The 27,115-nt window shown below is 37.1% G+C and overlaps 1 protein-coding gene and 2 long non-coding RNA genes across 3 annotated transcripts; 2 read left to right on the top strand and 1 right to left on the bottom strand.

Annotated features, from left to right (window-relative positions):
- Positions 1 to 731: 731 nt before the first annotated feature.
- Positions 732 to 27,115, bottom strand: LOC116293910 (uncharacterized). Its single transcript, XM_031701407.2, has 30 exons — positions 26,873 to 27,115; positions 25,565 to 25,657; positions 25,039 to 25,110; positions 24,766 to 24,831; positions 24,353 to 24,470; positions 23,775 to 23,842; positions 23,345 to 23,438; positions 22,928 to 23,022; positions 22,627 to 22,701; positions 22,016 to 22,150; positions 21,132 to 21,432; positions 20,669 to 20,790; positions 19,902 to 19,965; positions 18,863 to 18,961; positions 18,580 to 18,611; positions 18,274 to 18,394; positions 17,345 to 17,472; positions 16,765 to 16,818; positions 16,441 to 16,679; positions 15,264 to 15,303; positions 14,703 to 14,846; positions 14,329 to 14,442; positions 13,629 to 14,046; positions 12,448 to 12,822; positions 11,957 to 12,018; positions 11,145 to 11,225; positions 10,788 to 10,910; positions 9,162 to 10,211; positions 2,147 to 2,333; positions 732 to 1,747 (listed from the first exon to the last, which is right to left on the bottom strand). The coding sequence occupies exons 1-30, from the start codon at positions 27,113 to 27,115 to the stop codon at positions 1,590 to 1,592; spliced, it is 4,971 nt and encodes a 1,656-aa protein (XP_031557267.2). The 3' UTR covers positions 732 to 1,589.
- On the top strand, positions 10,161 to 11,440 carry LOC116293912 (uncharacterized). The gene is made up of 2 exons (XR_004196869.2): positions 10,161 to 10,276; positions 10,488 to 11,440. It is a non-coding gene; the product is annotated as an uncharacterized LOC116293912 (long non-coding RNA).
- On the top strand, positions 15,199 to 19,610 carry LOC116293911 (uncharacterized). Its single transcript, XR_004196868.2, has 4 exons — positions 15,199 to 15,874; positions 17,293 to 17,521; positions 17,687 to 17,792; positions 18,969 to 19,610. It is a non-coding gene; the product is annotated as an uncharacterized LOC116293911 (long non-coding RNA).

Raw genomic sequence — 27,115 nt, 5'->3', positions numbered from 1 at the left:
CCTATGACGTTAGCTATTGTGGAAATGTCCACCAGATTGGTGGTAATTGGCACAAGGCAGCTTTACAAAACGTGTGATAGAAATAGCAGCCTTGAAAAATGAAACTAAGGGCTGATCCTTCCGATTGCTTTAGTGCTATTGAAAAACATGACAGATGTTGTATTTTGGTTTATTCTATCAGTAACTTCATTTCTGGAATTCATTTTTAATTCAGATCAGAGTTAGTTTAGGGGAATGATCAGATGAAAGACTTTTTTTTTTACTTTATTTCCTAATGATTTCCTAACTGATCCAACTCTTTGGCACATTGTTACTGATTATGTTTTTTATCATATTTTAATTTAATTTTAATTTTGTTAAAAAAAAAGTTTATAATATAAAGTTATTTTTTCGTAAGAGTTATTCACTATCATAAAAATAGTGGATTGGAGATTGACTTAGTGTGGCCGTGACAGTACGGCGCTGAAGCATTGTGATCTCACCCACAGATCTTAATAATGACAAAACAATCTCTAAGCCGCGCCCAACTGATATGGGGTCAGCAAAGACATAAGGACCTTGGAAGGGTGATTTTCTCGAAATGGAAATTCTTCGAGTATACTTAACATAATTCCTTTTTTAATTGCCAATTATCTAACCGTGGAGGTCCCGAGAGCAGCTTAAGTGCAGATTCTTAGCGTGGGAGAAGGTCAGTTAACGTTAAGTCGAGTAGGAGACATCGAGAACAGTAATTTTCAAAAAATATAGTATTTTTATTATATAAATGGATGTGTTTAAGTTGAACCACGGAGCCAAGGCCATTTTTACGAATATTTAAGTGACATTCAATCATCTAAAGGGTGAATTTTTTATATATTATGATATTAAGAATTTGCAGCTAATTTCCAATACAGTGAGTTAGTGAGTCAGTGAGTTAGTCGTGTCCTGACGTTTGATCAGCCCAGAGGTTGTTTCAGGGTATTGGTCTAATTTGAAGGGTAAATTTTGGCTGACGTAGTTTCGCTGTCAAACCCCAGCACCATAAGCTATCATTTCCACAGTTTCCTCTGTACAAGTGCTACATATAATGTCTCTAATTACTTCTGTATTATTCGCTCTGAATGCATTAAAAAGGCAAAGAATAGAGGAAATCAAGATCCAATACCGTATGAGTAGACAAAGTTATAACACTGATTCTAGGTACGTTTCGCATTATGAAACAACCTGTTACAAATATCCTTCATTTTAAATTCTGCGCATTTATTCCCCCTCCCACCAGTGGTAAAAGTTCTGTACAAGGCCAAAAATGTTTTCTAAGCTTCTATTGACTCTTTTCATTTCAAATTATTTTGGATGAGAGGTTAACATAAAAGAGACCCAATTTTTCTCGATAGAATTTGTGCCGCCTCTTCTTTAGTTTCGTGTTGGCCTCGAATCAAAGATAATTTTGAATGGGATCTATCGCGTATTTAGTTTTTATAAATCTCCCGCCCCTCCTCCCCCCAATTCGAGAAATTCACCTAAGCAGGGACTTTAGTCATACAGCGCAAAAGACGGTAGACCTACCCCGTAATAAACTGCAGAATCTCTATTGATATAAGTACACGAGATCATTTAGTGGACGTTGCATTCAGTGGATCGTCAAAGATATTCGGTGCATCGTCATCGAATATTGAGGGAGCTTTAGCAGCTTTTTTCTCCCCTGTTTTCTTTTTGGTTTTTGTTTTCTTGGTTGTTTTCTCGCTGGGCTTATCGTCGAATATGGAATCTATATATATATAAAGCACGTGGTCAGTGACGTATTTCCCAAACAAAGTAGCAAGAAAAAGAAGCTGATCTATAAGCCTTCTAAACAACTCGTGTTTTAGGAACCGCAAAGCATCAGGGATGAGCCTACATCGCTGACTGTTTGGGGGAGGGGGAAGAGGAGGTGCAGTTCATTAAATATTGTGATGGACATGGGGTAAATCCCGCAGACCACTCCCTTCCGCGGTTCCTGTATTCAAAATACACAATGGATAAAGATGGATCGCGAAAAAATGAAGAAACATGGTCAACCAAAAACAATTCTTGATCTATGACCCTACTAAATGACTTCTTGCACCAGAGACAAACTTTCTAACCAATACGAAGAGCGGATCTATGGAACTTATAAGCATCTGCTTACCTCCAGTCGCAGCAGCAGCAGCAGCAGCAGCAGCAACTCCGGCTGATTTCTTTTTCTTCTTTTCTCTTGGTTTAATTGGAACATCAGCGAATATGTCACCAGAGTCTCCAAACAAATCATCATCTCCCAGCGGTTTGACGGCCTTCCTCGGTTTTCTCGTAACGGTGAATAAGTCATCATCATCATCCTAATGGAGTAACCAATAAAACTTTAACAATAAGGAAATATTGGACGAGCTAGTTTAAACAAAACATCGTGATTTGTAAGTGGACGAGCAAGCAAATACTTGCCGATACCGACACCTCCCCTCCCATTTCTTCTCTTTCTCGTAATATTTCTTTACTTCCCGTTGCAAATCATATTATTGTATACATATTGCTACCATGACAACACATATCTCTTTAAATCATTCGTGGGCTTCCTTTGCCATGTAAATGCTGGTAATGAAATAATATTTCATGACAGATTGTTGGCAAAAGAAACGTTTTCTCATTATCGAAAGAAGTAAGGCTGCCTAGATGGACTTCTTATAGTTCTATCTATGAAGATAGTCGTGAATATGATGAAATATTTCATTGTGAAAACAGGCTCAATGCAAGCATAAGGATCGATTCCCTCCCTCTCCCCTCCTCCCTTCGGTAGCGTTGCTAGTGAAAATAAGGTTTTATTCTCCTCGAAAGGGATGCTCGCCACGTTATATGTACGTACGTGTACTCAAGTCCTACAGATTAGAAAATTGCTTCCCACTCATCAGAAGAGCGCCCTAAAGTATCGAATACTTCAGCCAATTAAATCGATTAAATAGGCTTTTTCCCAAAATGTCCTTCATGCCAAAAACTAATTTAGACAAAGCGAGTGTCGACCGACGTCGAATATCGTAACCTAGCAACGACATAAAAGTGGGAGGATTTTTACCAATTGTACCTTATTTTAGAATAAAGATAATTCATCGATAGATTATGCTAATAATCTTTTTATTACCGCTCTAATCCCCATAACCTTTTAAAAAGCATAATATTGCATTCTATAGAAAAATATTCTGGAAAACGATACACATAACTTAATCGATGCCTTCAAAACATTGTTGGTTTATAGAGGATAGCCGTCATGCTGGTTGATTTTACGAACGATTTTTTCATTATTATCTTTTATTCTATCACCCAAAATGGCCGCCATGTCTTTGATTCTTTTTTTAAAGAATTTTAAGTCTTTAATTAATTTAATTGTCTTCAGAATGATTGCAAACCACTCGTTAGAGTATTTTACAGTATCAAACCCACACGAAAATCTAAAATTACAGTAAAAGCATGTCTTAGTTGGTTTTAGCAATTTGTGGATTCACGCCGTGCTAGCTCTGCTGTGGGCCGGACAATTTATTTTTAAGAAAAATATTTAGGTCTCATTTGAGTAGGAAGTTTTATCATAACTGCTTATAACGAGAACATCCTCTGCTTTTAGTTGGGCTGAATAAATAGTGGAAGGGCGAAAACATAACAGGAAATGTGAGAAAAGAGTGATAATTTGTTTTTAATGGGTAGTGTCATTAATAAGGGGAAAATAGAGTATGATACGAACACCGGTAGAGTTGAGAACAGGTTTTTTCAAGATAAGTTACCGCACGCGCCGAATCTCCCGCGCTTTGTTCCTCTGCGAAGACATCGAAATAGGTTCAAGTTGTGACAAGTGAAAACTCCTTAACTTCGTTATTTAAAGATTGTAGAGTTATCTGTTAGACATTTCCTATCGAATCAACAATACATGACTAACTCCGTATTTCCCAGCAATTCTTATTTAAAAAATTTAATAGGGGTAAATAAGTACTTTCCCATTAATGTGCTATTAACAGTGGCTCTCTTTGTTTTCCAAAAAGACTTTTTCAGTGATTCCCGGGAAACTGAAGGAAGCAGGGCTTTACACTGAGAAATACTTTGAGAAATCGCGCGCGCAACCTTCCTTAAGCTTTGTCTCAAGATTGATCGGACTCTTAAGAGCGTTTTATTTGGCCGAAGATCAGATAAGGAGAAGAGAAATAACATTTAATTTGCATTGAACCGCTCAAAGGCCTGCTGCATGCTGTATTCAGCTGTCCCTTCGGGTGTATTCTTAAAGTGCTGATCATAACGATCTGCGGAACGTTTTTCACAGCATAGCACAATCCTGAAGATATGTAGAGACTGAATATATGTAGAGACTAACCAAATATTCTACTAAGAATAAGACATCGATAGAAGAAAGTACGTTATATGATAATATGATAATTTCCGAACGAGATAAAATTAAATAAATATAAAAGAAGACAAACGTGTAACAAAGCCATTTTGGTTTTGCTCAGGATACAAGAAATAAATGAGAATAAAACAAGACACCAAACCACGATAGGGAATATAATAAAATAAAATAGCAAAAACAAAAATTTTTCCCAAAAAAATTTTTTTTGACTGAAAAAAGTTGCATGTCAAATTTGCACGCAAAAAAGAAGAAATGGAAAAAAATGCATTTTCCTATATCGATAAATGATTTGCATCTGGCTTAGTCAATTTGAAAATAAATTAAATTAAATGCCAAGTTTTAAGGATATTGCCCTTCAATCATCCCTAGTTCTTAGACTTCTTCAAATTGATTTGATGCTAAATTAATATTGGGGAAGACATCATTCAGGAAATTGTCAGAACAATATCTGCTTTCATTATTTTTCTAATTTTCGCATGAGTAAAATCTAAAAGAATTTTCATATTAATATTTTCCGTCCTAAGTACCTCCTTCATTTGTCGGAAACTGATAAAGCTCAGTAAAATATTCGTTTTGCGTCAAACCTATATCTCATGGAATTCCCCACGGATCTATCTTTAGTTCTTCAAGTCCTCATCTTCTACTGGTCTGTTTTAAAAGACAGAAGCTATTTACTGTAGCCTCTACTCTTACTACTCTATATTCTCAACGACTTTTCTACTCCTTTTTTACCGGGAGGAAAAGTCTTAAGTGGAAACTTTAGGGTCTATGACTTATAATAAGGAGTCCCTCAAGGATCTATACTGGGTCCTTTGTTATTGCTTGTGAACGATCTGCAATCTGCTTCCAGCACTACCGGTTTATTCGATTATTTTGATTATCCATATAACAGAAGAAGTCGCTAAATATGAAATAAGCTACTTGTGAAGCTATAAATATAACGGAAGAACGGCTTCTTTCTCATACTCGCAATAAAATGAGTGCTTTTGAAGCCCATGTCATCAGACCCGACAAGTTTTTTATCAATACAATTAAATATTTCGAAGAACCAAGAGATTATACGTTGTAAGTAACTGTCGATAGACCGGGTTTCCATGGTAACCGGATATCCACATAAAACTTTACAAAGGGAAATAATCAATGTTAAAAAAATCACTATATATAGCTTGGGTGTTTTAACGTTATAAATATATATATAAAGCTACTCTATATTATGGGATTCTCTTTGTAAGGTATTGAAAGCACTTGGTATTGATTTTTTCATTTTCAAGAAAGAAAGAAAAAAAGAAAGGAAGAAAGGAAGAAAGGAAGAAAGGAAGAAAGGAAGAAAGGAAGAAAGGAAGAAAGTAGGAAAGGAAGAAAGGAAGAAAAAAAGAAAGGAAGAAAGGAAGTAAGAAGGAAATGAAGAGAGAAGAGAAGGAAAAGAAATATATTAAAATTAAGTTTTAACTGCCACAACATTAAATATTCATAAGGTCGAGTTTTATCATTAACGATATTGGGCTTTGATATCAGTCTAAATATAGAAACATGCATAATTGATGTCCTAAAAATAGTCAATGAATTTACCGCGCGAATTATATAGAATCATACTTTACACAACATTGAAAAATAGCGATTCAAACTCGATATCAGTTTTTGGATTAAAAAATATATAATGAATAAACTCTAGAATGGACATTAGAACTTATTTTCCCTGCGTATTTTTAAATCTTCATGTTACTGAATAATTGATTTTCAAAATCGATTCGAAAATACTTCAAAAATATCGATCTATAAATACATTTTTAATATTCTTTAGATCTCTAAAGATTATTTATTTTCGATCGAGCATAAATGACAAAGACTTGGTTATGGATTGACAGCAAAGACGAGGCGACATTTTGGCAAGCAATTAAAGAAGCGCCAGTAACATCCCACGCCAACGACAATTAGGTTTTTAAAAATACTTCAAAAATACATATTAAAGTTAGAAATGTCTGAGTCTAAATACAAAGAAGTTATTGATACTGAGAATATATATGGCTGTATGTCAGCCTTTGCACTTAAAGTGAAATTCTATTACTTAACGATGACGGATATATCAGAGGACAAGTTTATTAGCTTTTATTGCGAGCTTGAATAAGAGGGGGTGGGATATTAAGATGGATCTTAGAGGCTAATGTTAATGGTAATCGTAATACGAGCATATTGATAAGGAAATAGAAAAAGGGTGTCAAACAGGGGGTGGGATATTAAGATGGATTTTAGAGGAATAATGTAGACGGTAATCGTAATACGGACATATTGAAAAGGAAATAGTAAAAGGATGGCAAAACAAGATGATAAAGAAAAGGAAAACCTTATCATAAGTATATTATACAGGTAACAGAAGAGAGTGGCAAAACACTGGAATAAAGTCACGCCGACGTTTCGTGACCGACCCTAATGACATGTGGCCAAGGAGTGTACCCTCGTGGGCGTACCCTTGCACCGCACACTACACTCCACAGATGATGCAATCCAGAAATAACGCGGGAAATGTAATCACACACAAACATAAACTCTTCAGTGTTGCTTATCTAGGCATAAAGTTACACGCTTGAGGTTTGCATTATTGCATAAAAGAAAAACGCCAATTAGACGCAAGAAAAAACGCAAATGATATCAGTTTCGCATGGCTCTCATTAACAACTCCATGAAGGGAAAAAAAGGTGCAGACGGCTAAATGCATCAAGAAATTACCGCGAAAATGCGCACTTCATTGAATGAAAGGTGTGTGTGGTTTGGTTGGTCAGTGAGCTGTCACAAAATCGAGATCCCTCATCGATCTTCCGTCATCTTTACCTTACTCATTACTCATTAGTCGTCTTAGGCAGGTTGAAATGCCTCCAACCCAGAACCCAGTTAGAGATTGGTAGGGTGGGTTGGGTCGGGTGGGGTGAAGGGGGGGGGGGGGCACCGTCTAGTTCCTGGAAGAGTACTTTATGATAAAGGGGCTATAGACCTTAAAATATATTGATGGGCTGCAAACATTCCCCAGAGAGTTGAAAAACAAAAAACATTGCGGCCATCTTGGTGCGGTAACAATGGATGGTAATGAGAAATATTTTGTTAAATGGCACCAACATGGCGGCGATGACGTAACATGTACTCGAAAAATTTTGAACTTCTAAATTTTTGTGATGACCAATGCAATATGAAAAACAGATCTATTTTAAGTGATTTTGAAAACCGATTACTCTTTTTTCATAGAAGCTGTTTGCAAAAGATAGAATATAATAAATATTTAGCTTTGTGACATTTTCAATTAAAAACAAAGTTATAAATTAATATGTGTAAACAAAGCCCAAAAAACGTCAAACGAGGAGACATCTGAGGGAACAAAGTCAACACGTGAAATAATGAATTAGCGCCAAACAACAAGACCAAAGTAAACATTGCTACACGCAAAGCGACCGCGGTTTACTATGACTTCGACTAGAGCAAGCACACGGCATCACAAAATGTCGAATCACGTCCATCACGTTATCACGCAACTCGTTACACGCAAAGGTCACACTTATTGAATCACGCCAAACAGTTATATACCACGACTGCCAATCACGCAACCGTTTTTGAATCAAGTACATCACGAATCGAAATGGGATACCACCTTTTTAATCGTTGCTTTCCTACCTACGTTATTGCCTAATAATTCTAGTATTCTTATAACGACTACGTATGGTCAAATGTAGCGTTGTGTTTTCAATTCTTTTATGAAATCACTGACCGAGAAATGATACCTCTTTGTGGTTTCAATTCTTTTAGGAAATCACTGATCGTGAAATGATACCTCTTTGTTCGACGAGAAACTGAAACTAGGACCACCTGATAAAGCTACAACAATCCTTTGCGCGCGTTCCCCGCCCCAAGATCACCTGAATTGTAACCAGCACACGATTTAGATAACTTTGCGCACCAATGTTTTCATGTCCCATTAGGCTGTGTCAAGGTTCGATAACGAATATAGGTGTCATTCAGTATAATAGAGTCAAACTATTTAGTATCATTATTAGGCATTACTTAGGTATTCAGTACAGTGACTGTAGGTAGTCGAACTAGGAAACAAGCCAGTTTCCACTAGGCGAGGTTTTCTGTATCCCATGGTGATAGAATTTGCGCGCTAAAAATCGGGGGAGAGCAAAATATACACAACAAGGGATCCTAAAAATACCGTTATCACACATTGACACTAAGAACGCCCAATTGAAGAGGGATAAAAATGTTTTTCAACTCAGAAGGAATTCAATAACCCACACCAAGAGATTTTAGGTCTACAAAAGGCCGGTGTTTAGTGCAACGAAGTTCTCCATGAAGGATGCAAAGCCTACGCTCGACTTTAACTGCCACGCCCTCATCATAGATAGCACTGACATTGGTCAACAGGATCAGAGATTCAAATCAAGGGTGTTCCTGTCAAATTAGCAAGCATACTCATGGTCGCTAGGAAAAATAGAAATTTGGAATTTTGATAGTGTAATTTCTAGTTGAGGAGCAATTGATATATATATATATATATGTGAGAGAAGGAGGTTTCAAATAACTCCCATTTTTAAAAAGCAATCAAATCGATATCGCAAAACAAGGGCGGATCCAGGGGGGGCAAAGGGGAGCTGAAGCCTCCCTTCAGCAGAAAAAAACGATGCTTTTTTATATTGTTTTCCGTTGTGTTGATGGAAGAAACTCAATTAGCCCCCCCCCCCCCCCCTCTAAAATTTTGGCTGGATCCGCCCTTGTACAAGTTACGAAAAATTTAGTACTTACAGTCCAGGATTTTCTTGCTGTTAGTGGGCGGTGCTTCTTCAACCTCTTTCTTTTTTGTCTCTTTAGTCTTTTCTTTGTCTTCACCGCTCTTCACCACAGGGCCCCCAATTAAGTCGTCCTCGCCTAACGGCGAAGCACTAGGCTTTTCCTTAGTTTTTGTGTGTTGAGTTTCTTTAGGTATTTGTTCTTTAGCGGTTGAGGAAGAAAATAAATCATCATCATCTAGAGGTGTTTTTGTTTGGACTTTTTCCGTAGCTCCTGAACTAAACAGACTCTCGTCATCAAGTGCAGGAGAGGTCTTCTTTTTTTCTTCTTTTTTCTCGGGTTTTTCTACTTTACTTTTGTTTGGTGAGAACAAATCGTCATCATCCAGAGGTGACCGTACTTTCTTCTTAGTAGCCGACAAACCAGTCCCGAACAAATCATCCTCTGCATTAACAAACAAGGACTTTTTACTCTTGTCTTCGACTACAGGGGTTTTTACATTCTCTATAGGTTTTGAGTCCACGGTAGCTTTTGGTGCTGCTGCAGTCTCCGGCTTTTTCGATGCACCAGCAAATAAATCAAAATCATCCTCTGCTGTGTTATTTAATAGTTTCTTTTTAACGTCCCTGTCATCAGACGGTTTTTTAGATGGTTTTATCTGATCAGTTTCGCCCCCCAGTGGGCCAAACAAGTCCTCGTTGTCGTTAACGAGACTTGTCTTTCCTGTGTTTGATGAGAAAAGCGAGTCGGACGATTTTTGCTTAGGAACACTTTCCTCTCTGGTAGATTTTGAACTTGCAAAGCCGAAAAATTCGTCACTCATGTCGGAATCTTTCGTCTCTTTTCGATGCATACCTTCAACATCCGGGAGATCTGGAAACGCATCAACTTGAATTTTAGTCACAAAACTATCATCCATGGACGTGATGGCAGGCTGGGGAACTGGGGCTGATTCTCCACCTATCGCTGACCCGAATAATGTCTCATCGCTGGCGCTTGCTGAAGCTGCAGCACGCCGAGCTTGACGTGTTGGTGGTCGCCGTTTAACTTGTACTCTCGCACGCTCCTTGGAAATCAAAAGAAAATGGTATTTTATTTAACAGAATTGAAGAAAAATATTTTAACAACTTGGTACGTTATTAATCAAACTTCATTCATTTGTCATAGACAATTTATTCGAAATATCTAAAACGCGACTTCAAATATTCAATAATGAAAGTTGAATGACAGGTTGCTAAAATTGACCTAGTAAATAAAAGATGTTTGTTTGAAATTTGTCTGAAATTAACTCGTAAATTGGCCTTGGTATCTCAATGAGATTTTTTATTTGTTTTGTTCTCAGTTCGAGATTAAGAGATCAAGATGGTTTGTCATCCTGACTTTACCAACAAAGTACTCAGTCGTATATAATTGTGAAGAGAGCGTATGACAGCGATGTACAAAATGTTTGCAAGATGGACAGAGCATTTGTCACTCCGACATACAGCATCAACAACTTCAAAAGCAAACAAAAAAAATAATCCACCGAATTTAGCGCCTTTAGAATCTGAGTATTTTGAATTACTCAGACTTGGCATGTGTGTAACTAGTGAATTCAATCAGTGAGTGAACTTGATGAACTTCCAAAGCAACAACAACTTACCTTCCCAACGTTTTCTAAGGTTTTAGCAACGGGAGGCTCCTCAAATGACGCCTTTTCCGAGGCTTCTTTCCTTGGTGGAGGTCCGCCTGGCCTCAACATGGCAGGGTTGAAGGCCAGGGATTTCTAAAAGCAATACAATGTCAATATATGTGAGTTAAATTGAAGAGTTGTTGTTTAATATGCATTCAATAGTTTTGGCTCTCTGTGATGTTGAACCATTTCCTTGTGCGATTCAGTCATGACGTCAAACTGGCTTGTCAAACCGGTTTATACCACTTCATTTAAATATTCTTCTGTGTATGGAAAGATATTTGATAGAATTGAGCCTGTTACCGTCCCCATCTATTATAGGCCTACCTGGAGTTTCTCTATACTTGAACCAGCCTTAGATTGCGATACGGGAGGGGTTGCCTTGGGCGAAGATAATGGAGGTGATGTCTGAATAATACAAAAAGTAATGCAAATTAAAGAGGGTGACACTTGACAGTTGAGAGTAATTAGCAATATAGTCCTCGAGCCCGAATGGGCTATTGACTCACAGGCCATAAGGGCGAGAGGACTAATTGTTTTAGTTAAATCCAGCTGGTCGGTCAAATATATAGATGTAAACAAAGTTTTGAATTAAAGTTAAATGTAATGTTTTGATTTTCAAAGCTGGCACTTTTCGTTACTAGTAGTAAATAACTTATAGCCTAGCAGATAAGATAGCCTTATCCAATCAGAACGCAACATTGATGATAGACCACTAGTTAGATTAGACTAAAAACTGATATGCTCTTGGCCCTCGGAGCTTTACGCTGATCCCCAAGTGAGACCAGGACCATTTAAATTTTGCAGCTATTTTTAGAGAAAAGGCAGCACCTTCTCTTAAGATATTTTAAGACCCTGAGTGTTTGTCCGCCCGGACCGGAGATTGAACCCACGACCTCCCGCACAACAAGTCAGTGCTTTAAACAAAGTCAACCAATTAGAAAAGCAATTATAAATTGACACTAAACATGAAATTGTAATTTTGGCTCTCTGGCCGACTTGCACTAATTAACACCAGTCCAACAGGATTAGGATTGAAACAAAAGCATGATTAAGAAGAAATAACGACACAGGAAACCCAAAACATGCAAGAGGTCTCAAGATAATCTGAGACTAAGAAGACATATTTTTGTGCTGACCTGCTTTGGTTTCGAGGAGAACAAATCTTCTTCTTCGTTGTCGTCAAACATTCCAAGTGGATCTAATAAGCATAAAGAGCATATAATTTACTGAACAAGACATAGAACGCATATACACTTATTATATGTAGAGGTCTTAACGAAAGGATTAGCGAGAGGGGGGACGCAAGTGGGGGTCTCATTTCCGTTACAATTCTGTTCCATCATTCTGTGGCACAAACAGCAGCAGCAACAACAGCAACAACGAAAAGAGCAACAGCAGCAGTAACAACCAAAAACAACAATTAAAAAAATTGAATGAACAACAACAAAAACAGCAGCAGCAACAATAACATCAACAACAGCAACAACAACAGCAACGACAACAACGACAACGACAACAACAACAACATAAAACAACAGCAGCAGCAGCAACAACACCACCACCAACAATCACGAAATCGACGAAACCACAACACAGTGTTTTGTTGTTGCTTTTATTATACTCCTACCTTTCGTTTTCGGTGCCGTCTCACTACTTTTCTTCTCCGTGTCTGCAGACCCACCAAACGGATCAACACCACCAAACATAGAAACAGCACCAACAGGCTTTTTTGGTTTGGGCTTCTCAGTGACTGCGGGTTTCTCTACCCGAGGTGGCTCTTCTGCTGTTGGTTTTGCAGCAATAGAAGGCGTTGGTTTGGACCCTGAGAATAGGTCTTCATCATCATCACTAAATAAGCTCGGTCCAGGTTTCTCTTTTACTGTTGGTGGAGAGGGACTGGTAGGTAATGGTGGCGGCTGGGGTTTACTGAAGAAGCCATCGTCATCACTGTCATTGTCTACCAATGGCGGAGAAGTCTTGGCTTTGGGCTCTGGTATCTTCACTATTGTAAATTAGAGATAGCGATAAGTTGTTATAGCTAGATGCAAGAGAAAATGAAGACGTGCAAACTCCACGCCCAATTATGAGCACTCTTTGATGCCATTTTGAAAATCATTCATTTGATCATTACGTTTTTTTTTTCTGCAAGCGTGCGCTATTTGATCTTGTTTTCTTGTGTTCTTCAATAGAAAAGGAGTAAACAGCGTAGAGCGCGAGCAGGGTGCCCGTGCAGAAAAGCAAACGATGGAAAAGAGTGATTAAAAAATAGCATCAAACGGTGCCTATGATGGTAACAAGCATGAATACCAAAGATATCCTTCTCTTAGTTCATTTTCTCTTGCTAGACCTTTTTAGCTTGGCATGATGTTTCCTATTTAATACCACGTGTCATTCTCTTGAGAATAAGATTCTTTGTTTGAGTTGCATCCATATTCATGTGTCTTCTCGTGTGCAACCGTTACTAAAACAGACATGATGCTCTAAGGAAATGACACGTGATCTGAAATGAACCAAAAATTACGTCCAACCTAAAGAGGACTATTATTTACGTTTTTATTTTATTTTCTATTTAACAGCCTTTTCCATTAATCTATCCTTCCTTCCCCGTTGTCGTAAAGTGGTGTTTTAATCACCCCACACGTGTAGCTTTTCAACGCCCTGAGGTCAACAGTATTGAGAAACTCATTTGCTGAACAAAAAGCACTTGCTTGAATCTTAAGGTCGATATCATCTGAGTTACACGTATTTTCAAGAGCTATTAAAAGGCCGTTTTGAGGTCCAAGGGACTTTGTTACAGATGTACTATACCTTGTTTGACGGGGTGCTGTATAGGTTCACTCTCCTTCACGTTTTCTTCATCTTCTGTAAATGACGGCTTTTTGCCGGCAAAGAGATCCACTCCACCAAACAAAGACACCCCACCTACTGGTTTCCATGGTTTCTTGTTCTGTTCTTCTGCTACTTCTTCCTTCTTTTCTTCAACTTTCGGTTTGTCAGTTGCTGTACCACCCCCGAATAAATCATCTTCCTCATCACTGAACAAACTCGGTTTCTTTGTGGATGGTGATTTACTGGCGGGTGCCTGTTCTTTCTTCTTTTCTTCTGGTTTTGGCTTTGGTTTCTCTGTGGGTTGGCTGCTAAAGAGGTCATCTTCACCATCACTGAACAGACTAGGTTTTTGGTTGGAAGATGGTGCCTTTTTCGCCGATAAAGCTGGTTCTTTGGCCTGCCGATCGTACCAAGTAAAACAAGTTTAGTATGAGGAATGTATGTAAGATTCTCAGGTCAAGATAAGAGACTCCAGATAAAACCTGTACAACGTAAACTCATTTCAACCCTTCATTTAATGACGACTTTTATCAATTCATTGCTTATTGCTTCATTGCTTTCTCCCTACCGACCCCCCCCCCCCCCCCCCATCACCACCACAACCACCCCAATTCTCTGCTCTGCTAACTGTGAACCAATTTACTAAAATTAATTGCTCGTACTGACAGCCATTTCTAACCTTCGGAGGAGAAGCAGCTTCAAATATATCGTCACCAGTACCACCAAACATGCCAGCGTCATCTTCTTCATCTGAGAACAGCGATGGCATCTTACTGCTCTTGGGTTTGGTTGTCTGCGATAAGACAATAAATCCAATAAATTTATCCACTGGATAGTCCTATTCACCCTTCGTACAACCGGTCCCTATGGTGAAGGGGTATCATATAGGTGTCTATCTATAAATGGCATATTTCCCTTCATTTGAGGTTTTTATCTGGGTTCTTTAGTTTTCCTCCCTCTGCAAAACCTAAAGCTATATTCCAATTCATTTTTTTTTCTAATTTAGCAGTACCAGGTTAGATAAATATTGAAGTGTTTGTTTGGTTTTACTACCTTGGTTTCTTGCTTGGGTGCGCCATTACTTAATGGTGGTGGTTTACGTGAGGGGGCAGGTGATTCAAACGAAGCAGCCTCATCTTCATCTTCATCATTATCGAATAATCCTCCTGAAACTTTGGCTGCTGGCTTCTTAGATTTCTAAAAGCAAAATAATTATGTAATTATTACTCTGGTACACAAAGGGGATCTTTCTATTGATACCAACACTACTCACTACCCACCCCCACCTCCAAAGTTCAAAGCAATCAATTGTCTCTGCAACTTACCAACACTACTCACCCCCTCCCCCATCCCCCAAAGTTCAAAAGCAATCAATTATCTCTGCAACTAAAGGTAATGCACCAAAGAATCAAGAAAGTTGGGCATGTTTGGCTAGCCATCCTATTTGGAGTTAGGAAATAAAGGTAAAATCTAAAATTAGAGGGGAGTCACCATCCAAACCATCCTCTCCTCTCCTCTCCTCTCCCCTCCCCTCCTCTCCCCTCCCCTCCCCTCCCCTCACTCCTCTCCTCCTCACGAAAAAATAATCCTTGATTCGCAAGTGAATGCTCTTACCTCAACTATAGCAGCATTTGGGGTACTCTTTGGTGCAGCACTAAACAGAAACACAACACACAGTCATCATACAGTTTTTTATAGAAGTAATTAAATTATAATTATTAATTTTGTTTTTTGTTTCATTACAAACAATATAAATAATAATTAATGGTTATCATTAATTATATTATTTATCATATTTACATTGTAAAGAAACATCTAAGGCTCAATAACTTTTAGCACTTCCTATACATCGGTTCACTGATCAGACACAAAGCATTCAACCGGGGCTACAAGGTTCAAATTGAAATAATCCTTAAACAGCTTTGAAACCTTACAGCCTCTATTTTACTGACTTGTGTGACCAGTGAACCGATTTTTGGAAGGTGGTAAATGCAACAATGTACATCTAAATAGGTCCATCTCCCTTGGGTAAGAGATTTTTCCAAGGGTAAGAGGGGTTTATAAGAGTATATTTTAATCTTTATGGATTTTGAAACTTTATAGTAGATATGATTTTTTTCCTGGAAGAGCAGGTCTCGTAAAGATGGCAGTGGGGTAACCAAGGATCTTGCAGGGGAGGTTCACACAGGCAATGATTTGCAGAACCAAAAAAAAAGGAATAATGGGTGAGTAATTCTTAACAATGCTACAATATGCAGATGGAAAGTGGTCTTGATTTAATCAAAAGACATTTACTTGCAATTTTAATGCAAAAGGAGATAGATGAGCGGATCTCAAGCTTTTATTGGGGGGGGGGGGGGAGGTGCACGTGCACCCTGTGCTCCCCCTGGTTACAGCCCTGGATGGGACAAGGGAATAAGGTAACCACATTTATTTAGCTGAACAACTATGATCTTGGACAATGAAATATATATTCATGGGAAATGATAATTTGCCAAATTTTCCAATCACACCTTTTCTTTGCTATTTCACATAATCATTTTGAAATTCAATAAAATAAATTGATCCAAATTATTCAATCCAATATCAGGCCAGTCTCTAGGTGTGGTTCGATGGTTCGAACCAACCCCCCACTCTCCACCTTTTTAGGAGTACGCAAAAATGTTTATGCTAAGAGGTAATGCTATTTTAGTTTTTCGAGAAATGGCACAACTAAGATTGGTAGAAAAATGAACCTCCCCTTTCAAGGTCCTAGCGACAGGCCTGATTACTATCCCAAAATGTTGAGTACCTTGGTTTAGGAGCAGCAAAAAAGTCATCATCCTCATCTTGTTCATCATCATCAAACAAACTAATAGTAGTTTTACTCTTGGGTCTAGTTTGTGGTTCTGTATTAGAAGGCTGTGGTTTGGATGCACTAGGGGAAAATAGTCCTTCAGGTTCTGCTTCATCCTCATCACTAAACAATCCCCCTCCTGATTTGGGTTTGGAAGCTTGTTGTTCAGGGGGAGGCTTGGGCGAGGGTTGAACCTGCAAGTAGGAAGTGTACATAAAATAAAAGTTGGGTTTGATCCTTTGATTTTATATTCAAAATCAAAATTAAAGTTATTTATACCTTGCCAAGAGGTGGCGTCTGGCCTCCAAACATTGACACAGCTCCTGCTGGAATCTTGAGAACAAACATTCAATTATTTTTTTTGTAGTTTTAACACTACAATAATATTCTGTAAGGCATTTATATAAGTATACGTTCTCAGGAGAACTTCTGATATTTATCTGCCACTTAACACTTAAAGCCCTGGCTGAATGACGAAATGTTTCCAGGAACATGCTTACTGCTCAATATTGCTCTTTGATGTTTCAAAGTTTAGCCATGTATGGAACATTGTTGGAGCATAAAAAATTTTGCATAACAAGAGAAGAAAAATATGTTTCTGCAGTACAGCAAAACCATTTCATGTTTTTACTCCACATGGAAACATTGTGACACTAACTTGTTTCCCAATGTTTCCTGACATCTTAGCCACCTTGGGAAACAGTTAACAAAACATGTTTATGGAAACATGTTTGGCAAGGATTTAATTATCCTTCCCTTTCTTTTTTCCTTCTGTTTCTTTCCTCTCCCCTCACATTTCTCCTATAGGCAGAACTATGGCAAGTCATATAGAAACTGAGATCTATGTAAAAGGTTTTACCTTCTTTTTGGGAGCTTGTGCGGCTGGCTTGCTAGAGAACAAACCATCACCTTCATCTTCCTCTTCATCATCTCCACCAAACAAGTCAACTGTCTTGGAGGGTTTTTTGGTAACAGGCTTGGATGGTTCTAAGGATACAAGATGACAAATCCCCATTTATCTAGTGCACATGAAGAGGTACCTGACCCTAAGTATTACTAGGTTGTTCTAGCCACAATTTCATACTGTACAGTAGCTTAGTCCAAGGCATATTTATAGGACGGTTTTCAAATTTATTATGGTGAATCCATGAAGATACTTTTCTGAACAATCCTCAATTCTTGCAATCATTCTGTTTCGTAGGGCCCAGGGGTGAGTGAAAGTGAGTAGTTGAGAGAGAGGAGTTGACTGTTATACGGAAGGAGATCGAGACTGTCCTAGAATCCCCTCGGGACAGCCATAAAAATGTGTAAGTAATTGTTTGAGTTTGTTAGAAGTTTGTTGACATTTTGATGACTATAACTTTTTGATTCTACAGCGAATCGTGTATCTTTGTGAACCTATATTCGTGTGAACGTGTAAACGATTACGAAGGAAATATGTGATTGATGGACGAACCACGTTGAATGAAACCTTTGAAAATACATGCATCTCGACCTAGTCCCTGAGGCAGAGCCCTGAAAACCCCTACACATTCTTTAATAAAACTTTGAAGTTACAAAAAATTAATTTGCTTCTATCAGCATCTCTGACAGATTCTTGGAGTCAAATTGAATTTATCAGTCAACTTTAGTAGAGTCATCATTTTGGAATAGAATGGGCCAATTCTGGTGTATCTGCAAACCCAAGCATTAGGTGTCAATTTTATCTAGGTACATGTATCATTATTTTACTACTACTTTTTGTACTATGGTTTGTGAAGTTATAATTATTATTTGTGTGGTATGTACCTTCTGATTTCTTATTGCCACCAAACAAACCTTCATCTTCATCCTCATCAAACAGCCCCCCTCCTCCTCCTAATTCTTGCTTGGCTGCTTTTATTGTTGGCTTGTCATCAGGTATTGAAGACTATTAACAAATAATACCAAGCCATTCAAACAAATAGAGAAGAAATTTGGGATTAAAAAAAAAAATCGATGACTGGGAAAAATAACAAATGGGTGAAATAACAGTTAATAGACAACACAAGTGAGAAAAAACCATTACGTTTAAATTTTAAAACAAAGATAATAGATGAGTACGAAAATCCTTACCTGACTTGTCAGTGAAGAAGAAAGAAGTCCGTCTGTGGAAAATATGTAACAAATACTTTAATAACTGAATACAAAATGGATACAATAATTTTTAAAAATTAAAAAGTGGGGGAGCAGGGCTTAATTGGATATTATGGCAGACATGTATACTGTAAATAGGACTAAAAGTCATGTCATAAAGTATGGATCACAATAACGTGTAGCAACTATTTTATTTTTTTATTTTTTTAGACATTGATTTATACAATAATTAGGTACTGTAAAAAATCATGCTGCCAATTACCTCCAAATATTGACACAGCCCCTGCAGGTAGCTTCTTTCCACTAGCTGTACTCCTAGCTCTTGGCTTGATAACACTGACCACTTCTTCTTCCTCTTCCTCTGTCAGATGAAAGTAAAGTTTTAAGAAGTATACATATGTAACAGCAACTGCATACAGCACTGGAACTATCACTGTTTCCAGTCCATATCAAGCTCCATACATTAGTGTCAAAGTTGGAGTTGAGAAAGGTCACTCCATATATGGAATCATATAATTCCATATTTGGATTGCGGGTCTTTACCCTGAGGTCAAAGATGGTGGACAAGCGTGTTCGTCGGCTGGCGAAATGGCTGAGAGACATTTACAAGCTTGGTGAAGATGAAAAACTACAAAAAACTACAAAAACTACGAAAAAAACAAGCTTCTCCCCAGTTCCTTTTTTTAAGACTGGGAAAGAGAGCTTTGACACTCATTGTTTGATATGTCACAAAATTGGTTTTGCCTGAACCAGAATCACCTGGTAGAACACATTTGATTAAAAACATATTGTAATGATAATGTCTTAGTATTTATTAACCAAAGATCAATATTGACTCATTAGACAAATGAATGTAAGCTCTTTGGGGACTTTGCATGTTTGAATAAAAACAATAATTAATTAACACACTTCAATTTTTTGTTTGATAACAATTTGATCTCATGTTGGCCAAATACATGAGTAATTCATCTGAACAAAAATGACAGTTTATATTTATCATGTCAATATTCTCCATGTGTAATATATATATATATATATATATATATCTTCATTCATAATTTCTTTTAATTCATTGTGATTACAAGGCCTAATGTAAATGAAGGAAATAAAGACTACAGATGCAATCATAAAAAAGGTTGTACCAAGATAGCCATAGGATATAAAGTTAGCTTTAATAACATTGAAAGTGTAGAACTAGAAATCATCTACATTATAATTTGGTAAGATATAAATGGTTGATGATTAAATCAGAACAAATATTATAAAAATATCAAAATGTTTGATCAATAGTAGCAATTTACCGTGATCAGAAGGTTCTTTTATACTGGGAGTCTCCTTTTTCTCATCACCAAACAGGTCACCATCCTGCAGGAAATAACCAAAATACCTCTTAAACCAGTTAAAATTATACAACATAATTTACACAAATAATTTCTCAGCAATAATTTTCACCTCCACTATGCTAGGCGGAGGTTCGTGGTCCTGCGAGACTATTTCTTCACTCATGTTTTAAAAGTAAATTTGAAAAGGATTGTGTAGACTTTGTTGACCTAAGTTAATTTCCTGTCAGGAACTAAAATTCTTGACATAGAAACATGATAATGTTCTGAGTTAAGTCCAGACGGGAATAGAAGCAGAACGACAGACTGTTACCAAATGAGTTATCAAACCTTGAACTATCATTTTACGTGATTTTCAGTACACCTCATTTTCAATTGATAAATAATTTTGAATATGATGAAGTATGCAAAATTTGCAACATTCAAAAGAGATCGACATGAAATCAATAATTTCTTTTTCTGTTTGGTATCCTAAAAATCTGGCATTCTGATTGGCTATTGGAGTGAACGGTATTTTCTATCTCTGACTGCAGAGATATTCATTTATTTCCTTAGCATCCATCTATTTATTCATTCATTCATTCCTTTATTTATTTATTCACTTATTTACTTATTTATTCATTTATCCATTCTTAATATCCATTCTTCATGCTGTTCACTGACACTCATTTCATTAAATATTAATATATTCTATCGCACATCATTGATATGATAAATACTACTAGTACCTTAGATGCATCATCATCAAACAGACCCCCTCCACCACTGAACAAGCCTCCTTTCTTGGTAAAAGGACTTGCCTCTGAACCAAATAAGCCATCATCTTCCACACTTGGCTGGCCGAAAAGGTCTATGAAAAATGATGGTAAAACAATAAGATTCAATTTATTTTCACAGGAAAAATGTTTTTGCATGAATTTTTACCACCCAAACAAATGCTACATTACTACTGTTAAATAAGTTTTTATGTTACTGCTTTGACAATTCCCTTAAGTAGTGAACAGACGTCAACACCTGGAGACTAAACCATAGTTTACAGTGAACCACTGACTTTAGGCCAGTTTGGTTCAGGCAACTGAGCTCTTGGGTAACTTCATCTTAATTCTTTCATAGTGATCCCATCACACCCCCTCTCCTCTCACAAACCTATACCACCTTCCTGGTACAGAAAATTTTTATAGTTCTACTCACCTTCTTCATTATTACTAACTTTACTTGTCTTGCTGTCATGCCGTTTTCTACCTTTGTGGCTATCCTTTGTCCCAGAGCGTCCCTTCTTATGATGCTTGTCCTTCTTGTCTTTTGTCTTGCTTGCAGTGCTGCTACGACTGTCTGATCTTTTCTTTTCAGCAGTTTTCTGTGGTGGTTTTGGGGTGTCTTCATCACTGAAGGCACCATGCTCTTCGTCTTCTTCGTCACTGTCCTTTGGTTGCGGGGGAGGGGCTACTCCTATTTTAGCTGCTAGTTCTGCTGCAAATCCTAATGCTTGAGGCTAGATGAAGACATAACATGTGACAATTGATGAGTAATAACTTGTTTTAATATTAATGCGTGACATCATTTATGTATGACAAAATAATGAGCAGAAACTGGTAAAGAGTAAATAGTATATGTAGTAGTAATGATGAAAAGGTAAATTATACACCGTGAAAAAGAGACTCCGACAAAGGACTAGTATCCGAAACATCAGTTTTTTCATCTTTTTCACGGTGTATAATTTACCTTTTCATCATTACTGTTTCATTAGAAACACCGACGCAGCTCACACTAGTCTTTAGCTGGTTACATCTTCTAGTATATGTAGTGTAGATGAGGGCTTGCTGGTGCAGTGGTTAGCGATTCTGACTTTCAATTCGAAGCTCAGTGGTTTGAGGGGTAGAATTCATAAGGTGTAAAAACCTTAGGTTTCTACATTGGGGACTGTGAATCCCTCATGGCTCAGATAGAGAGGTTAAATGAAGGCCTCATCTCATTTTTAGGGGCATAATAAAACCAGTTAGGATGCAAATGAACCAACCAAAACATTTGTAAGAAAGATAAAAAAGTATTAAAATAATTTAACAATTAATAATAACCTTTTTTTGTGGCTTCTCGTCTTCACTTTCAGCACTTGCGTCTCCTTCTTCTGATTCTGATTCTGAGTCTTTCTGCTTTTTAGTTTTCTTTTCACCAAACAAGTCCTCGTCTTCTGAACTAGAAAACTCAATTTCCTATTAAAAAATTATAAGTTGTGTAATTTTAGTAGCTTTTGATGGAAATATATTTTGTTCTTTAAAAAAAACACTAATAATGATGATGATTAGGCTGGTCTAGGGAAACAATAACCTCACAATCATCATCATCATCATAAAGATCATCATCATCATTATCATCATCATCAACATCAGCACTACTACCCTACCACTATCGGCACTATCAGCACTTCTTCATCAACATCACTACACACCACCACTTAAATCAGCTGCATCATCATCAGCACCACCAATCCACCATCACCAGCACCATCAGTAGCATCATCACCACCACAATCACTTCCATTATCTTTATCATCATCATCAACATCACCATCATCAACATCATGATTGTTATCCTCATCCATATATTATTTCTTGCAATAGCAAAAATATGTTTTGAAAAACAAATTCCTTGTTGAAAAACTTTGTGATCAGCAATAATTAATATGTACCTTTTTCTTTGGTTTGGATGTTTTGATTTTTTCTCTGGGTACATCTGAATCACTTTCTGACTCACTTGCTGAAGACTGAGGAAATGTTCAAAGGAAAAAACAATATCTAAGCAGCCTTAAAGATTTCATTGCCCAAATGAAAGAATATTGTTTTGCTGACAAGATGTTTGCTGTAAAACCCATTTTACTGTACATGTATACACAATATTAGTAACATTCTCTGACCCTTAATGAAACCCCTGCCCAACACCTTCATTTTTGAGGATATTTATATATACATAATATTATTATGGTACTCTACCTCACTGGTTGATTCTTCACTCTCAGAAGCTGATGATTTAGATTCACTCTCAGACTCACTGGATTTCTCTTCTTCTTCTTCATCAGCAGCCTCTTCTGCAAAAGAATTAATAGAAAATTATTCTTTAATAGGGACATTTTCACATCAACTATCTAAATAATACTGGATATTGTACTCTCAACTCAATGTTTGGCTATCTTTCCATTCATCCATCCATCCATAATCTGCCCATACATTCATCCATCTATCCATCCAACCATGCACCCACCCACCTATCCACCACCCACTAATCCACCTACCACCCACCCATCTACACATCCATCTACACATCCATCTACACATCCATCTACGAATCCATCCACACATCCAACCCACCCATCCATCCCTTATCAGGGTGCTACACTGACATGCACCAACCTTCAGACTCTGATTCTCCCAGCCCAATAAGATCATCTTGGTAGAAGTCTCGTGAACCAATGAGATGAGGTAAAGGACGATGAGAATACATGTCCTACAATAATTCAAATGGATAAACATGGATGTTAAGATGGGAAATGGGAAGTACATAAGGTCAAAAATAGCAAAACAAAATTATACTAGTTTGTTGATTTCTTCAATTCTTTAAATTCATTAATTTGGGCAAACAGTTGTATTACTAAAGCAATACCATGAAGAAATTTGTCATTCATGATTGTTTGTAATTCAGAATATTTTGGTCAGGAGTTGAAGGTCACTAGATGAAGATGGTCATCGGATGATGACAAAAATATTCTGAATTATATTAAACAATCAACAACAAATTCCTTCAGATCGTCATTGCTTTCTTAATTCCAGTAACATGTTTTACCTTAGGTTCTAATATTGGTTGTGGATTATATCTAGTTTGTACATTTTCATCTTCATCCTCATCAGAATCTGAGAAAATTAAAAAAATGATAATGTACTCAAATGCTTATTGCAACATCTTGAGTCACCTTTTAATTCCACCTTTTAATTAACCATTTCAAAAAACTTGGTCGAGTTGGCATTACAGTTCATTGTGGAGGCTCTGTTAGGGCGAATTTTGACAAGCGACATGGCATTGAAATTGCAAAACGAGAGCCACAAACTAGCAGTGAATGACAGACTGCTCTAATGAATTACCGACAGCTAGGCCAAGTTAGGGGTAAATTCTAACAGTGATACAAGAACTTTGTGAAAATGCAACATGGACAGATGTGAAATTCAGACCTAGGACATGGGTACCCCTCCCCCCTAATAGGGCCTCATGGCAAGGACTGTTTTAGGGGGCTTAATAGACGTCATCATGACAATATGTTCCCTAACAGTCTGACAATTTATTGCATTGCCAACCTTTGAAAGGCTAATGACGGCCAGCATCTAATACTGTAGAATGTACAGTGTACGTATCTATAATAAACATACCATGTTCAGTTTTGAGTTCAATAGTTATAAATGCATCATTCAACACATTGATGCCATGTTTCAATGCCTCTGTTATTCTTGGAATGATATCTTTTTCTTGTTGTTCTCTTGATTTTTCCTGCAAAAGTTCACATCAACAATGCCTTAATGACAAAATACATAAAGTACTTTGCTAGCTCTTATTTTTCAGTATACAATTAATTTATTACTTGTTATCCCAATAAATTTATCCACAAAATTTATGACAAGTTTTTTTTACTCAACATTTCCATGCCTACAGGCATCATTCTCAAGAGAGACAAAGCATCAAAACATCAAGTAAAAGGAATCCAGTAAAAGATACCTTGTCGTCATAAACTTTGTAATTCCAAAAGCCTAGTAACCATCATATGAAACACAAGGTTCTGTTCTACCTTAGTTTGAGTTTCATCTTCCTTTTTATCCTCTTCTTCTTTAGATACATCTTCTTCATAAACTCTCTGTTGAGGTAAAATGATTGAATTAATGAGTTTCATATTTTTATTGAAACTGGGGAATGTTTTTATTTTACTCTGGTCAACTTTTGAAGGGTTTTGTGACACCTCAATTGCAATACTTCTCATTTCTACTTCACAATTTCAGATCAGATGCAATACAGGTTTTTGCCAATATGACAATATATAATAATTATATATAAGCATACTTACATTTTCAATGAACTGTACATTAGACAGCATAAGAAAATCATTTACTGTATTCTGGACTTTGGAGTGTACCCCCTGTCAGAAGATAACCAACCAATGAGAATTCATGTTAACAGAGGTGAATAATATAAAGCAACAATACGAGTATGAAAAGGATTTTTCAAAAATAAATATATACTGGTATTACTGTACAGATACACTAACCAGGACCACTGGACCAAAATGAAGATAAAAGAAACTTAAGCCAATCAGAAGAAAGCAAAATTAGTATCATATTGACTGCAGGCAATCACAATCTCTCACTCCTAAGGTTCTTGATAACATCTAAGTTTTTCTCAGGTCTAAAGGCTTCGTTGCTTGCTCCTGATTGATTGGTTCAAGTTGGACTTAAGTTGATTACTTTGTTTTTATTCTATGTCATGATTGGTTAGCTTTATTCAAGGTGGTAGTGTGTCTGCACAGTAATAATCAGAGTTGATAGTGTACATTAAAAGAGAAAAGTTTTAAGGTATTACTTGAGGAGACAAACCTTAGTGTTATTTACAAGACCATCAACTTGTTTTTCTATTTCATGAGTTTGTGAAACCATCTTCTGTGAGAACTGTTGCAGGTATAATAACAGCTACAAGAAAATACATCCAAAAAAGTTGAATAACATTATGAATAATCCATAATGTATACTACTGTGATATAAACTTACTTCAAGCAAGGATTGTTAGAACCCTAAAAGGCAGTAGGTAAAAGGAGATATGCAATAAGTCATTCCAAGATGCAAGAATAGCTGGAATGACTGATCGTCAAGATATTTCAATGTGTTTTTAGTAAACAAAACCATTTAAAACACTGATTATTTGAGTTGAGATGCATAATTCCTTCCAACTACCTTCTCTGGGTCAGAAAACCTGTTTTGTTATATGTGTATATAGTATATAGTATGGCATATGGTGACACTTGGGACATCAAAGCATAGTTATAACACCATAGCACTCAAATATGCCAATGAAGAAACAGAAAATGTGTGCATGTGGTGTGTGCAGTCATAAAGCTTGTAGGGGTTTGGCACAACACAAGAGTTAGAGGTGAGCATCCTTAGTTCTTTCCCCCTTCCTCCCCCCCCTCTCCCTAACTGTCCACACCATTGCACACACACCAAAAAAGATATTTTTAGATGAAGTAAAATAATAAAATAATTGTATAGTTTTTTCTAAGTCAGTTCTAATGGAGATATGTTATGGTTAACACGAATGGGAAGAATTTTAATCAAAGCACTGGGATCAAACATCAGCTTAAGATTATGTTGTATGTAGGGACCATAGCAATATCGATGGGATCAACGCTACTACTGTACAGTAGCTACGGTTAAATTTACTGCAAGAAGGTGAAAAGGAGAATTAATTCTATAATTATGGCGTCATTTCTAACCATCGATAAAGTTGGTTATAATTCAACAAATATAAGAACAGTTTAGATTAGAATCTACCCCATAAAAAGCACAAAACAAATGAGTTTACTCCTGCAGAATCGAAATTTCGAAACAAAAATAAAAACAATAACAGAATATTTGATGGCAGTATCATCGGTCTTAAGGCTATAGGAAAAACATTAACTAAATTAGAGAAATCGAAGCTAAAGAAAAGAGGATAAAATCCTTACGCGAAAAAACACTTTGGAAAACCTAGGAGATGTCACCAAAATATTAAAATATTTCTACCTTCAAGCAACATCATACTACTCAATATAAGCTTGCCAAATAATCTAGATAAATAGTAGTTGAGGCAGAAATAAAAACTACGGAAGATCAAGTCAACAAACCAAAGTTCCAAAACTTTCAACTAACCCCCGCGTCTGCAGCAAGGTTCCATTTTGTCGTTCCTTTCCGCAGTTCTTGTATAGTCCATGGTCTTTCCCATATTTTTTCTCCGTTATTTCCAGAGGAATTGGCCTGAGGTTGTGGTTGAGCGTTCTGCGGTTGTTGCTCTGTGCTGACAGGGACACTAGGTGGTGCTGGAGGGGCTGGAGGAGCGGGGATATCTCCTAGAGGCGGAGGTGGTGGTGGTGGCGGTGGAGGTGGAGGCGCCAT

Source organism: Actinia tenebrosa, unplaced genomic scaffold (genome assembly GCF_029948245.1).
Source record: "Actinia tenebrosa isolate PJP-AT-01 unplaced genomic scaffold, QUT_ActTen_1.0 PGA_scaffold0__85_contigs__length_37466705, whole genome shotgun sequence".
In the NCBI taxonomy this organism is placed as follows: domain Eukaryota; kingdom Metazoa; phylum Cnidaria; class Anthozoa; order Actiniaria; family Actiniidae; genus Actinia; species Actinia tenebrosa.
This window is presented reverse-complemented; position numbering and strand designations above follow the sequence as displayed.

Excerpts from the sequence above, each read along its gene's own strand:
- LOC116293910 (XM_031701407.2), bottom strand. The coding sequence starts at position 27,115 with ATGGCGCCTCCACCTCCACCGCCACCACCACCACCTCCGCCTCTAGGA. Across the intron at positions 24,832-25,038 it reads ATGTACAGTTCATTGAAAAT|AGAGTTTATGAAGAAGATGT; the intron begins GTAAGTATGCTT and ends TTACCTCAACAG. Across the intron at positions 2,334-9,161 it reads ACAGCAAGAAAATCCTGGAC|GATGATGATGATGACTTATT; the intron begins TGTAAGTACTAA and ends TTACTCCATTAG.